This window comes from Talaromyces marneffei, chromosome 2 (genome assembly GCF_009556855.1).
Source record: "Talaromyces marneffei chromosome 2, complete sequence".
In the NCBI taxonomy this organism is placed as follows: Eukaryota; Fungi; Ascomycota; class Eurotiomycetes; order Eurotiales; family Trichocomaceae; genus Talaromyces; species Talaromyces marneffei.
The window spans coordinates 3,630,692-3,642,419 of NC_072349.1; the positions used below are offsets into that span (position 1 = coordinate 3,630,692).

Consider the following 11,728-nt stretch of genomic DNA (forward strand, 5'->3'; position numbering starts at 1 on the left):
TTGTTTTAATATTTATTTTCATCTTGTTTCTTTTTCATCTAATCCTTTCATTTGCATCGAATTCATGACGCAGAGTAATACTAAGGCTGTGTGAAATCTCGCCTGACAACGGCCACCACCATCCACCTGGGCTTTACCCATCACATCTACCCCTCCTACAACACCGACCATGACAAGCAAACCTAGCGATGGGCAGCCATTCGCTGCTGTCCTGGCAGCAGTCGCGACAATGCAGGGTAATGTGTCGCGCTCTGAAAAGGCCCAGGCTCATGAATATCTTGAGAATTTTCAGAAATCAGTACGCCCCGATCATTGGATAGATGAGGCTCTTTTCTCGGTGCTAATCATGTTCTTCTCCATAGGTCGAGGCATGGACAGCCACGCATGCCATGCTACAGACTCCAGAAATCCCTATCGAGGCGAAGCTGTTTGCCGCGACCACATTGAAAGGAAAAGTACGAACGAACAGGACCCGCGAGTAATTCAAACACTAACTAATGTTGATCAGATTACCTACGACCTCGATCAATTGCCTCCCGATGCCGTACCTTCTTTGCGGGACTCCATGTTGAATCAGCTTGCCGCGTTTGCTTCCGGGCCGCGACCAATACAGACACAACTTTGCGTGGGCTTGGCTAATCTTGCCATTCAGATGACTTCATGGAAAGACGTCCTAGCAACGGTGGGATCGACATTGGGAAGCAATGCTGGAGATTGTGTACTGGAATTTTTAAAGATCCTCCCAGAGGAAGTGACCGAAGGTCGCAAAATCAACCTGAGTGTACGTTCGATCGATAATCCACCTATACAACTTGCGTCTGCACGAGCGTCAGCAACTGCGTGAATTTTCGGCATGGGTCAGAGAGTCTAATTCGTCAAAACGATAACAGGAAGATGAGCTTGCAGCTAGAACCAAGGAGCTCTTGGACGATAATGCGGAGCAGGTCATGCACCTTCTTACTCAATATTCACAATCATCAGGTGTGTTTTGCATATCCCTCACTTTTTGTCGGTGTATTTCTAACGATTCGTGCAGCCACCGCTGCGACAAACCCCCGATTGATCGACTGTATAACATCATGGCTACGTGAGATCCCCGCTACTCAGATAGTTGAGTCGCCGTTGCTTGACGTTATATTGAAGGCGCTTGATAACGACGCATCTTTCGACGCCGCAGTGGATTGTATTTGTTCGATTTACAGAGATACCCGAGAGGTGGACGATTCGATGTCCGCTATACAGAGACTCTACCCCCGAATCGTGGCACTTCGACCGAAACTCCAAGAACTTGCCGAAGCCGAAGACGTGGAGGCATTCAAAGGTTTGACTAGGTTGTTTGCTGAGGCCGGAGAGGCTTGGGTCGTTTTGGTCGCAAGGATGCCGAGAGAATTCCGCGGTCTTGTCGAATCCGTTCTTGAGTGCTGTGTACTCGACAAAGAACGAGAGGCGGTTTCTTTCACCTTTAATTTCTGGTACGAGTTGAAGCAATATCTGGTTCTGGACCGTTATGCCGAAGCAAAGGCTGCTTATGCCGATATTTTCTCCCGTCTAGTCGACATCATGATCAAGCATCTCGAATTCCCAACACCCGAAGAAGGAGATTCAGCAGATCTTTTTGACGGTGATCGCGCACAAGAGGAAAGATTCCGTGCTTTCCGCCATTCGATGGGTGATGTGCTAAAAGATTGCTGCGCTGTTATAGGAGTCACGGAATGTTTGATGAAAGCATATCAACAAATTCAGCAATGGGTATCGAAGTATGCCTCGCAGGCAACCAATGCGAATGTCCCTCACTGGCAAGAGCTCGAGGCACCTCTTTTCAGTATGAGAGCCATGGGACGAATGGTCGATTCGGAAGAGAGCACAGTGCTACCACAGGTTATACCTCTTATTGTCCAGATCCCAGATCACGAAAAAGTGCGCTTCTCTGCAATTATGGCACTCGGCCGGTATACAGAGTGGACAGCTAATCACCCCGAAACGCTGGAAGCACAGCTCAATTATGTGATATCCGGATTCCAACATACTTCTCAGGAGGTCATCGGAGCGGCAGCCCTTGCCTTTAAATATCTGGGTAGCGACTGCAATAAACTTCTTGGAGGACACATACCACAGCTTCACTCGTTCTACGAGTCGGTACTGGACAAGCTCAAGCCACCGAGCCAGGAAGAAATAACCGAGGGTGTTGCTGCAGTTGTCGCAGTTCAGCCTCTTGATAAGATATACGAATCGATGAAGCTTTTCTGTGATCCGATTATGGCTCGAATCATGAATCTAGCAAACAATGCACAAGACGAGCAAGGACAGAGAGCAGTCGCGGGTAAGTTGACAATAAATTAATCAGATCTGAGTAAAAGGCTAATGATTTATAGATCACTTGCAATTGATCACCATCTTTATTCAGCTCGTCACGCCATATGTTGGACCACATGGAGAGAATCCTGCTGTCAAGTACTGCGGCGAGATTATGCCTATCCTCAACACTCTCGTCATGAACTTTACCAAGTCTACGCCGATATTGGAACGAGTCTGCCGTTGCTGGAGATACATGATCATTTCTTACCGAACAGCCATGATCCCCTTGTTACCAAGCCTAGCACAGAGCTTGGCAGCTGGGTTTGAAGCGTCCCGAGAGGGTTGTTTCTTGTGGGCTACGGATGCGGTTGTTAGAGAATTCTCCGAGGGTGCTGAACTGGTGGACGCGGCTACAAGTCAGGCTGTGTATCAGTTCTTTGAGCAACAAAGTCTTGCATTTTTGCGAATTTTGAACGAGTTGCCTCCTGAGCAATTGCCAGATGTGATCGAAGACTTTTTCCGTCTTGCCAGCGATGCAATCCGCTTCTATCCCAAAGAGTGTGTCACGTCCTCACTTGTGGTACCTATCTTCTCCGCGGGTATTAGTGCTCTCACGTTACAACAAGTCGATCCGCTTATTGCAACACTGCATTACTATCGGGACCTGTTGAGTTTTGGATTTGAAACGCCGTCTATTTCCAATTTTAGCGACTCTGACGGTCAGCCATATTCAAACCCACCTGAAGTACGGAACGCGGTGAAGGAGTTGGTCGGAAACCAAGGTCAACTTCTGGTTGAGCGAGTTCTGACAGGAATGATGTTCAGTTTCCCAGAGGACTGCTTCCCTGATGCCTCTGGAATACTTATGACACAATTTGAGTTGATGCCACAACAGACTGGACTATGGGTGCAATCAACGATAGAACGACTCCCAGCTGGCACAATGAAGCCTGGTGAAGCTGAGAGGCTCTTGACAAGCATATCCGAGAAGATTCAACAAGCAGAGAGTCGCAAGATACGTGTGCTCCTACAAGGTCAGTCTCCTGGTTTCCCTTCTTGCATATTCGTTTAGTGACTAATGTAATCAGATTTCACCAATTCATACCGCCGACGGAACGTTGCACCCCGAGATGGCCTTGGAAGGTTAGAAGCGACACGTTTCCGTTTCAGCGGATAATTACTTGAGAAGCAGATACCCTGAATGAAAGAAAACTATCCTCGTTCATCTTACGAATTCGTCCACCTGCATGGCTATTTCCCAACATAGAGAAGGAATGAAACAGATAATTGGGCCGGGTATTGCCAATGCCTTTGATCCGTTGTCCATCCTGATCGCCTTATTCCATGTAGCATACTTCCACAGCCAGAATAATTAAGAGAATCAGAGAGGAGAACAAGAGAGGAGAAAGATCCTCATGACTACCGTACTCTTCGCGTAGCCTGCTCTGTAGTATATGTTTTAAAAAACATAGCCGCGCCAACCGCCAAAAATCAGGTTGCTTTGGATATATTTCCGTCTTCTGATGACGACGACTCTCAATACGGGATAGGAAAATCTCTGCTATCCACTTCATGAATGAGAGTATACTCAATACATCCGTCCACTTCGAAAAGAAGTCTATAGTGAAATCGCGATTGACCCTGAGTAAATCAGGCTGATCCCGGTCCTCGGCGTTCAACGACGAGGTCTGTCTGGTTGGAGTTAGGGCTTCTCCCTACCGTGGAGGGGCACCAGTAGGGGTAAAAGTAAAACCAACACCACATGCACATTGAAAATAAATAGAAAATCATAACTGGATCCCCAGAAAATGGATCAATAGATAAACAGCAGATAACCAGCAAAGATAAGAAATTATTCAATTTTTTAAAGTAAATTCTCTCCACAGCCTAGTCGAACTAGTACGTATGTTGCACCTACCTCGCACTCTACTCCGTACATCTGCATGCATCTGCGCGGAGCTATTTCCAGGGATCTTGTCAAGATTGAGCCTATTACCTACGCCGTAATTTCCAAATAATGAGCAGCTAGCTGGGGAACTGCACTGAATTGAGGAAGGTAAATGGGTAAAACCCACGCACCCAACCACTTTAAGCGCGTGGCTAGCGTCGTCTTTTCTTTTTTCTTCTTTCTTTTCTTCCCTTCCGAGACCAACTGGTGGTGACCTTGGTCTCTTGTCATGTCGCAGGGTGGTGGTTTATGGGCTATGGGCTGGCTCCATATGCACGCTTAGTCTTATATTAGTCCGGTCTGGCGGATCGAGCGATCTCCGATTTTAGCACAATCATCCATCTAGGATGAGCACCGAGCAGGTAGAGGGAGGAAGGGTGATTGGCGGGGGGTATTGGGCATGAACCTTCACCTAGACATTCTATGCAAACGGTGCGAAAGTCGGAGGTATGGCAATGAATATTTCCTGAGTACTATTTGCTTTTTTTTTTCTTTTGATTTTTTTTTTTTTTTGATTGGTTTGTGCTGAAAACAGGGGGTTTTCCTAGTTACTGTTTTGGGGATCTGTGACAGCTTGATTTTCGAAGTTTAGGGCTGGAGGCAGGATTTTGCCTTGAATATAGCATTGGACGTAGCAATTGATGGGCGAGAGTACACACCTGGGCATGTTTATTCTCTATATTCTCTGTAACTATTACCCCTGAACAAAATGGCTTGATAATTTTGCGAGATATATATCTTGATCTCCACATGTGCAGAACCGCTCAATACCCGTCGTCCTACCGTATAATCATGCCTTCAGTTAGCTGACATTAGCTCCTGAAACAGGAATCGACCTTACCTTCAGGGCTAAGTAACCTAGACATCGAGATCGCCGCAAGTGTCATAGTCTACCTAACGAACCTATACCTAGATAGTCTCTAGCTACATCATGAGCCAGGGAAATTGCAGATATAACTAGCTAGGCGCGGTTAAATTCAACTCTGGCAGATTTCCCATCAATCTTACCTAGGTAGGTTTCATCTACTCAACAGACTTTCCGGGGCTAGATGAACCCGGGGAGGACTCACGCTTCACCGGAGAAGCAGATCTCCCAATTTGTTATTAGGTAAGTTATAGCTGGCCTGGTGACTGATCAGTTTTGAGAGGTTTTGCGTGTATGCTCAGCTTACCTAGGTAGGGCAGATGCCGCGGATTGCGATATAAAAATTCCAACCATTGAAATGCTGTGTCAACTGGTATATATATCTCCTAGGTGCATTTGTAGACTGTATGGCCAGATAATCCAACCTACATATAGCTCACTGGTACTCAATAACTCTACAGATTTGGTTGTATACAATTCCAGAACTATTCGCCATATAAAAGTGCAGGCGCATCGAGCGGCAGCTGGAAATTCACAGTTCTATGCCTGGATACCAGCAACATCAGGTACATATTTCATCTTCCAATAGATGCTCGTCCTCATTGCGTGATTACTTTTGGTCATGTTGCTTTCGGGCTCAGCCTCCGGTATCAACTTCAAATACCGTGCTCTTCGCTAACTCATGACAGAGAGAAAGCATTCTCTACGATAACGAAGAATCCCTTGAACGATTTCCCCGCGAACGGATCTCGCCGTAACATTACAGTATCACAGACGTAACTTACGACTAATACGTGCTTTTCACTGCCAATCCACGCAGTAATACCATTACTAGTTAGGCTAACCGTCCCAACTGTCTGATCTTCCCCACACAAAACCCATGCATTTCTCCATCTTTCCTCCTCATCCTATATCCGTCCTCCTCTCCATCCCCTCTGATCACCGTCCCACAGATCATCGTCTGCACAATGGATCGCTACCTCGTTTGATACAGCCTCTGATGTGTGCGTTCTCCAGATTTGACTCCGTTTGTCTCTGGGCCAGGGCAGGAGGCATTCCCGGCTATTCCGCCGACCCGACCTTCGACTGATTGACCCTCACCAAACGTTTTGTACATATTGATTTCATACGAACGAATAAGATGACAGTATCCATAATGACCGAAACGCCGCGAGATCACGTCAAACACACATCCGAACCCAAAAAGCGAAAGAGGAATCGCAAGGCGCAGCCAGATAAGAAGTTCGAGTGCCAGCATGAGGGCTGTGGCAAGAGCTACTCCCGTGCAGAGCACTTGCATCGCCATCAATTAAACCGTACGGATTGTACCGTTTTCGCCGTTTTGCCCTCATTACATCCGTACTAATTTGATTTGCAGACACCCCCAAACAGATTTATCGTTGCGACTTCCCCGACTGCTATCGGTCTTTTGTCCGGCAGGATTTATGCATTCGGCATAGAGAGCGACATACTACCCATGGCTCGCAATTACAGAAACGCGATAGCTTCACACAGGCAGCTGGCCGTCCGAATATATCCTCTTCGCCACAGCCGTTGCATGCACAGGATGACCCGTCTGCTATTCTGTCGCCTACATCGCAGACCTCCAAGCCTATTGCTCCTTATGAAAGTGTAAATGGGAAGGACTCGTACATGTCTTCCAGATATGGCGGGGATTCCGCCAAAACACAGCAAACCATGTACGGCTCGGGCACACCGTACGGCTCTAACTTTCAAGGTAACTCGTTCAGCTCGAACAGTCTGCGAGATAATACAAACGCAAACGCAAACTCAACATATATGGGCACGAATGGACTGGGCAGTCCAACTGCATACATGTCGCAACAAGGACTAAGTATGCCGGACCTTGGCTATTCAAGCTCAGAATTACCACAAACCCAATACGTAACGACGGGGATGAATGCACTGGGCTCAGTGAACGGCATGGTTCCGGAATCTCGCGAAGGGGAGATGGGCTTCGATTCGTCGTATCCGTATCCGGTGTTCGGTGGTGAGTCGTCGTACAATAGATCACCGTTTGCTATGGCAGATGACTTTGCGGCATGGCTATTCAACGAGCCCACCAACACTTCTGTGAATTACTCGAATATTATTACAGGGTATACTGATTTGGCGCAAACGAACCCAATATCCTTTCTCCCGAACGATCCTTCGTACAACGCATTTTCCAACAATCTCGTCTCACAACATCCGATGAGCGTCACCAATATTGTCGACTCGACTCCACCCGAAGCCATGATGTCGGAAGAAAAACGACAAGATATATTACATCTAATCAGCACCCGATTCAACGAGACGGCGCACTCGGCGGTAAAGACGAAAAAGGAGTCGCTCATGGAAGGAAACATCGATGCGGATGGTCATATCCTAAGTCTGCGAATGATGCAAACGTACGTCGGCTCGTATTGGCTCCATTTTCATGCGCAACTCCCAATCTTACACAGACCTACCTTCGTCGCAGACCGGACCCCGTCGCTACTGCTGCTGTCTCTCATGGCAATTGGAGCGGCTACTCTCGAGAGGATGCACGGACAGACCGTTATCGACGGGGCGGCCGAACTGGCCAATTTTTTGGCATGGCATATCAGGTGGGAGATTTTCATGGATGTCGATTGTCGGCCTCCAGCCAAGCTATGGGTTTTCCAGGCTCTGCTGTTGTTGGAAATATACGAGAAGGGCTACTCGACCCGAGCACTGCATGAGCGGGCTCATATTCATCACGATACTACATTGACGTTGATGCGTCGAGGGAGTTCGTTCCTAGGGCGGTCTGCCTATGATACACCGGCTAGTTTTCGTGATGAACGTGCGAATCGATCAGTGACTACGACTACGGATGGTGAGCGGGAGGATCCATGGTCGTACTGGATCAGGACGGAAGCTACACGACGGGTCGCTTTTGGCGCGTTTGTCATGGATTCAATCCATGCGACGATGTTTGGACATTCGGTCAAAATGGTAGCACATGAATTGCGACTGCCGCTTCCTTGCGATGAAGCCCTATGGTCGGCCGGGAGTGCCGCAGAGGTTTCTCGTATGCAGACTGTTCTACAGTCGAATGGAGTCAAGCCGACCATGTTCTTGGACGGGTTGAAGAAGACGTTGACAGGACAGAAAGTTCGGACAAATGCGTTTGGCCGGATGATCCTGATGGGAGGGTTACTCAGTGTCAGTTGGCACATGAACCAGCGTGATTTGCAAGTCAGCTCTCTGGGAGTTACCCAAGTACTAGGAGGACGCGATAAGTGGCGATCGTCGTTGCTACGAGCGTTCGACAACTGGAAGCGCGATTATGACGAGACTCTTGCCGAATCTGGCCATCGGCCGTACTCCAAAAACAGCCCTGGTTTTTATCAACAACATCTTTTGCCGTTTCAAGTCGACGAGGATGATACATATGAATCGCGGACAGTTTTGCATCATTTGGCCCATATGGCTGCCCATGTTGATATAGTGGATTGTCAAGTTTTTGCGGGTGCGAGTCGGTTACTGAGTCGCTCCATAACACCAAAAGATTATAGCACGGCACGCGAGAAGATGACTGAACGATGGGCTACCAAAGCCTCTGCCCGAGACGCGACCTTTTACGCATTGAAGTTTCTCTGCCATGTATTACTGCAGCCAGCAAGCCCTCAGATCAAAAAAGGAGCAGAAAAAAGACCAGGCTATTCCGCCGTGGAAGATTACTTGCTTCATCGATCCTGGGCTGTCTACTTCTCGGCGTTAGTTGTCTGGTCGTACGGCTACGCATTAGAAGGCCCCGTCCCATCACCGCCAGAATTAAGCAGCGAAGCCGCACAATTACAAGATATGCAACGATTCCTACAGACGGTGGGGGCTGTACGTGAGCCCAATGATTTGGAGCATGTCACCGGTCGGAACCAGTGTTTGGGACTGTTGTTGCATCTGCGGACGAGTTTTTTGAATACGCGGTGGGAGTTGCTTCATGAGGCGGCGTTGCTGCTGGACAGTTGCGTGCAGAAGTTGAAAACCCCTATTCGATAGCCGACTACGAAGTAGTCGAGTACATGTTTATGTACTATGTATATACCCGATGTTAATATTATGTACTATTGTAACTATTAACCAATACTACATACTCTGTACTATATACTTATTTTGTACTTCGTAGTATATATTAAATCAAGTAAGAGTGTATCCACCAGTCTATTTACGGAGTATTTGCAGAGTATTTACGCAGGACAGAGGGGCACATCCAGGCCGGTTACCACAACAACGGACGCTCGAGGCTTATCCACCGTGAATCCACCCCTGCATTCTCATCTCTCGTCTGAGTTTACGTTTACTCTCTCTTGCGTCCACTACTCAGGCGATATCCAGAACTTCCCTTGAAAACAGAAGAAACCGATTCGGTTCTCGATTGATTGACAATTGCTGTCTTTATACACAGTCTCTCAGTATTCGACTGCATCACCATCCTCTTGATTCTGCTCGACTGGACTTGTGTGCGTTGTGTGTGAAACAGACAATAAAACACCAAAATGGTACGTCGAATCTCTGTTTATCATCGTCAAATGCTATGTGCACAGAAGCAAAGCCCATCACGTCAATGTTTGGTCGTCCCATGGATCGTGTCCCTCGACTGCCATGTCTCGGCGCATGATTAATCCGTCCTTCCACCTCACTTGCTTAACCACTCCTTCCATGTTAAATGTGTAAACAACCTCATCTTTGAACCCCCATTCTCTCCTCTCACCATTCCCTTCCCTCTTAATTTATCGAAATCAGGCGATCAATAATACAAAATGTCTAACTCCGACCAGGCCTCCACAAACTACAAGGAAGCCTTCTCCCTCTTCGACAAGCGCGGCAACGGCCGTGTCGCCCTCGACTCTCTCGGCGACCTCCTGCGCGCCTGTGGCCAGAACCCTACGCTTGCCGAAATCCGTGATTTGGAGGCTTCTATCGGTGGGGATTGTACGTTCTCTCGCACCCAAAAATACCTATATATTAAAAAAAGAGAGGAAGAATTCTGTGGATGATGGCTGACCCGTGCGTCTTGGGGCTAGTTGACTTCGACTCCTTCCAAAAAGTGCTCAACCGCCCCGGCGGATTCCGCGACCCCGGCGAACCGGAGGAATACTGTCGTGGATTCCAGGTTTTTGATAAGGATCTGACTGGATTCATCGGTGTTGGACAGTTGCGATACAGTACGTCCTTCTCCTTTGCAGTGCACTCTTCAATAATATTAGGATGCTGACAGGCCGACAGTCCTCACAAACCTCGGCGAGAAGATGACAGACGACGAAGTCGACGAATTACTCAAAGTCGTTGATACGAGTTCGGGCGAGATCAATTATACCGGTTTGTGCCCTCCCTCCCTCCCTCCCTCCTCTATTACCCAAGATGGGAGTCACTCAGCTGACTTGATATGGAACAGACCTCGTACGCACTATCCTCGCAAATTAAGAAAATCGCATATTATATACCCCCCGACTTCGCTTCGACCAATCCATACATTACGACAATGATCACAACTGGTTCTGTTTATATCTTTTTTGTTATTATTGCTGGCTGCTGGTGAACTGGCGTCTGCCCATGTTTGTCTCTGCTTTGGTACTGGTGATTGTATTTTATGTGCATATGGAGTTATGATCAATCAATCAAATATCTTATAGTTAACATCCTATAACTAGCACCTAGTATTACCTAAATACTCTGTAAGTCGAAATAAGGGCGAATTATTTGGCCCAAGCCATCCACTCCGCCTCCATCCCGTTCAAGACCTGATTCCGTTCGATCATCGCATTTAATCCACCTCCCTCTCTGTCCGTAAACCCAACATCCAGATCCTCCGTTCCCACAATCGAGCCGGGAAGTAGATAAATCACTTTCTCCCCTTTTCCTCCTCCTTTGCTCAACCCAACTCCATTCTCATCCTCATCCTCAACTTCTTCATCCTCCTCATCCTCCTCATCTGGGCCTTGATCTGCAGCAAGACCGGTGAGAGTTGTGTTGCCATCGTTACGAGGCAGTTTATATCCTACAACGACCCTGCACCGTCCACATCTCAGCAGCACCCGTTTCTCGAAGCCATCGCCTCGTCTTATAACCACGGGTGTTGGGTCCGGGAGGAGGGTTGAGAGGGGGATTGTGTAGTGCGCTTGTTCCGTTTTCCTTTTTTCGCCTTGTTGGGCGGCTTGTTCGCTAATTTTCCCCGATGCAGCTGGTGCTGTCGTCCCAGGTATCGAGTCGTCCCTCTGATTCTCATCGTATGATTTCCTCTTCTTATTTTGCGCCCTGGTACCACTGCTAGAAGGTATCTCCAAAATCATCGCGCCATCCATCCCTCCCACACCAGCGCCCTCTTCCTCCAACCCAGACCCCGTCGCAAGCTGTCGTCGCCGTCGCAGCGGTGCGCTCGACGATAATAATTCGCGTGTCGATGCAATCAGTAAATGCGAGCAGAAGCGGCAGTGGTATGTCCTTATTGGTAGTTTTCTCTGTGCTTTTTCTGCGGCTCTTTGCCATTCGGTTGTGTTGGTTGGATCCATTGTATTTTTTTCCCCCTCGATTGTGATCTCAGATGTGTTGAGAGATTTTGCAAAGTTGATGATTTTTGTGTGGGTTTGGGTTTG

The 11,728-nt window shown here is 47.9% G+C and overlaps 4 protein-coding genes across 4 annotated transcripts; 3 read left to right on the plus strand and 1 right to left on the minus strand.

Moving 5' to 3' along the window:
- Positions 1-169: 169 nt before the first annotated feature.
- On the plus strand, positions 170-3,500 carry EYB26_003662 (uncharacterized protein; the record flags this gene model as incomplete). The annotated part of the gene is made up of 8 exons (XM_054262956.1): positions 170-298; positions 363-455; positions 509-781; positions 891-981; positions 1,037-2,320; positions 2,373-3,329; positions 3,384-3,438; positions 3,488-3,500. The coding sequence occupies 8 exons, from the start codon at positions 170-172 to the stop codon at positions 3,498-3,500; spliced, it is 2,895 nt and encodes a 964-aa protein (XP_054118931.1).
- A 2,764-nt stretch (positions 3,501-6,264) lies between these two features.
- On the plus strand, positions 6,265-9,134 carry EYB26_003663 (uncharacterized protein; the record flags this gene model as incomplete). Its single annotated transcript, XM_054262957.1, has 4 exons — positions 6,265-6,424; positions 6,487-7,519; positions 7,591-7,717; positions 7,776-9,134. 4 exons carry the CDS (start codon positions 6,265-6,267, stop codon positions 9,132-9,134), a joined length of 2,679 nt encoding a protein of 892 aa, XP_054118932.1.
- Positions 9,135-9,631: 497 nt separating this feature from the next.
- EYB26_003664 (uncharacterized protein) lies at positions 9,632-10,559 on the plus strand (the record flags this gene model as incomplete). Its single annotated transcript, XM_054262958.1, has 5 exons — positions 9,632-9,634; positions 9,914-10,067; positions 10,160-10,300; positions 10,362-10,454; positions 10,531-10,559. 5 exons carry the CDS (start codon positions 9,632-9,634, stop codon positions 10,557-10,559), a joined length of 420 nt encoding a protein of 139 aa, XP_054118933.1.
- Positions 10,560-10,831: 272 nt separating this feature from the next.
- EYB26_003665 (uncharacterized protein) lies at positions 10,832-11,644 on the minus strand (the record flags this gene model as incomplete). Its single annotated transcript, XM_054262959.1, has 1 exon — positions 10,832-11,644. One exon carries the CDS (start codon positions 11,642-11,644, stop codon positions 10,832-10,834), a length of 813 nt encoding a protein of 270 aa, XP_054118934.1.
- Between the last annotated feature and the right edge of the window lie 84 nt (positions 11,645-11,728).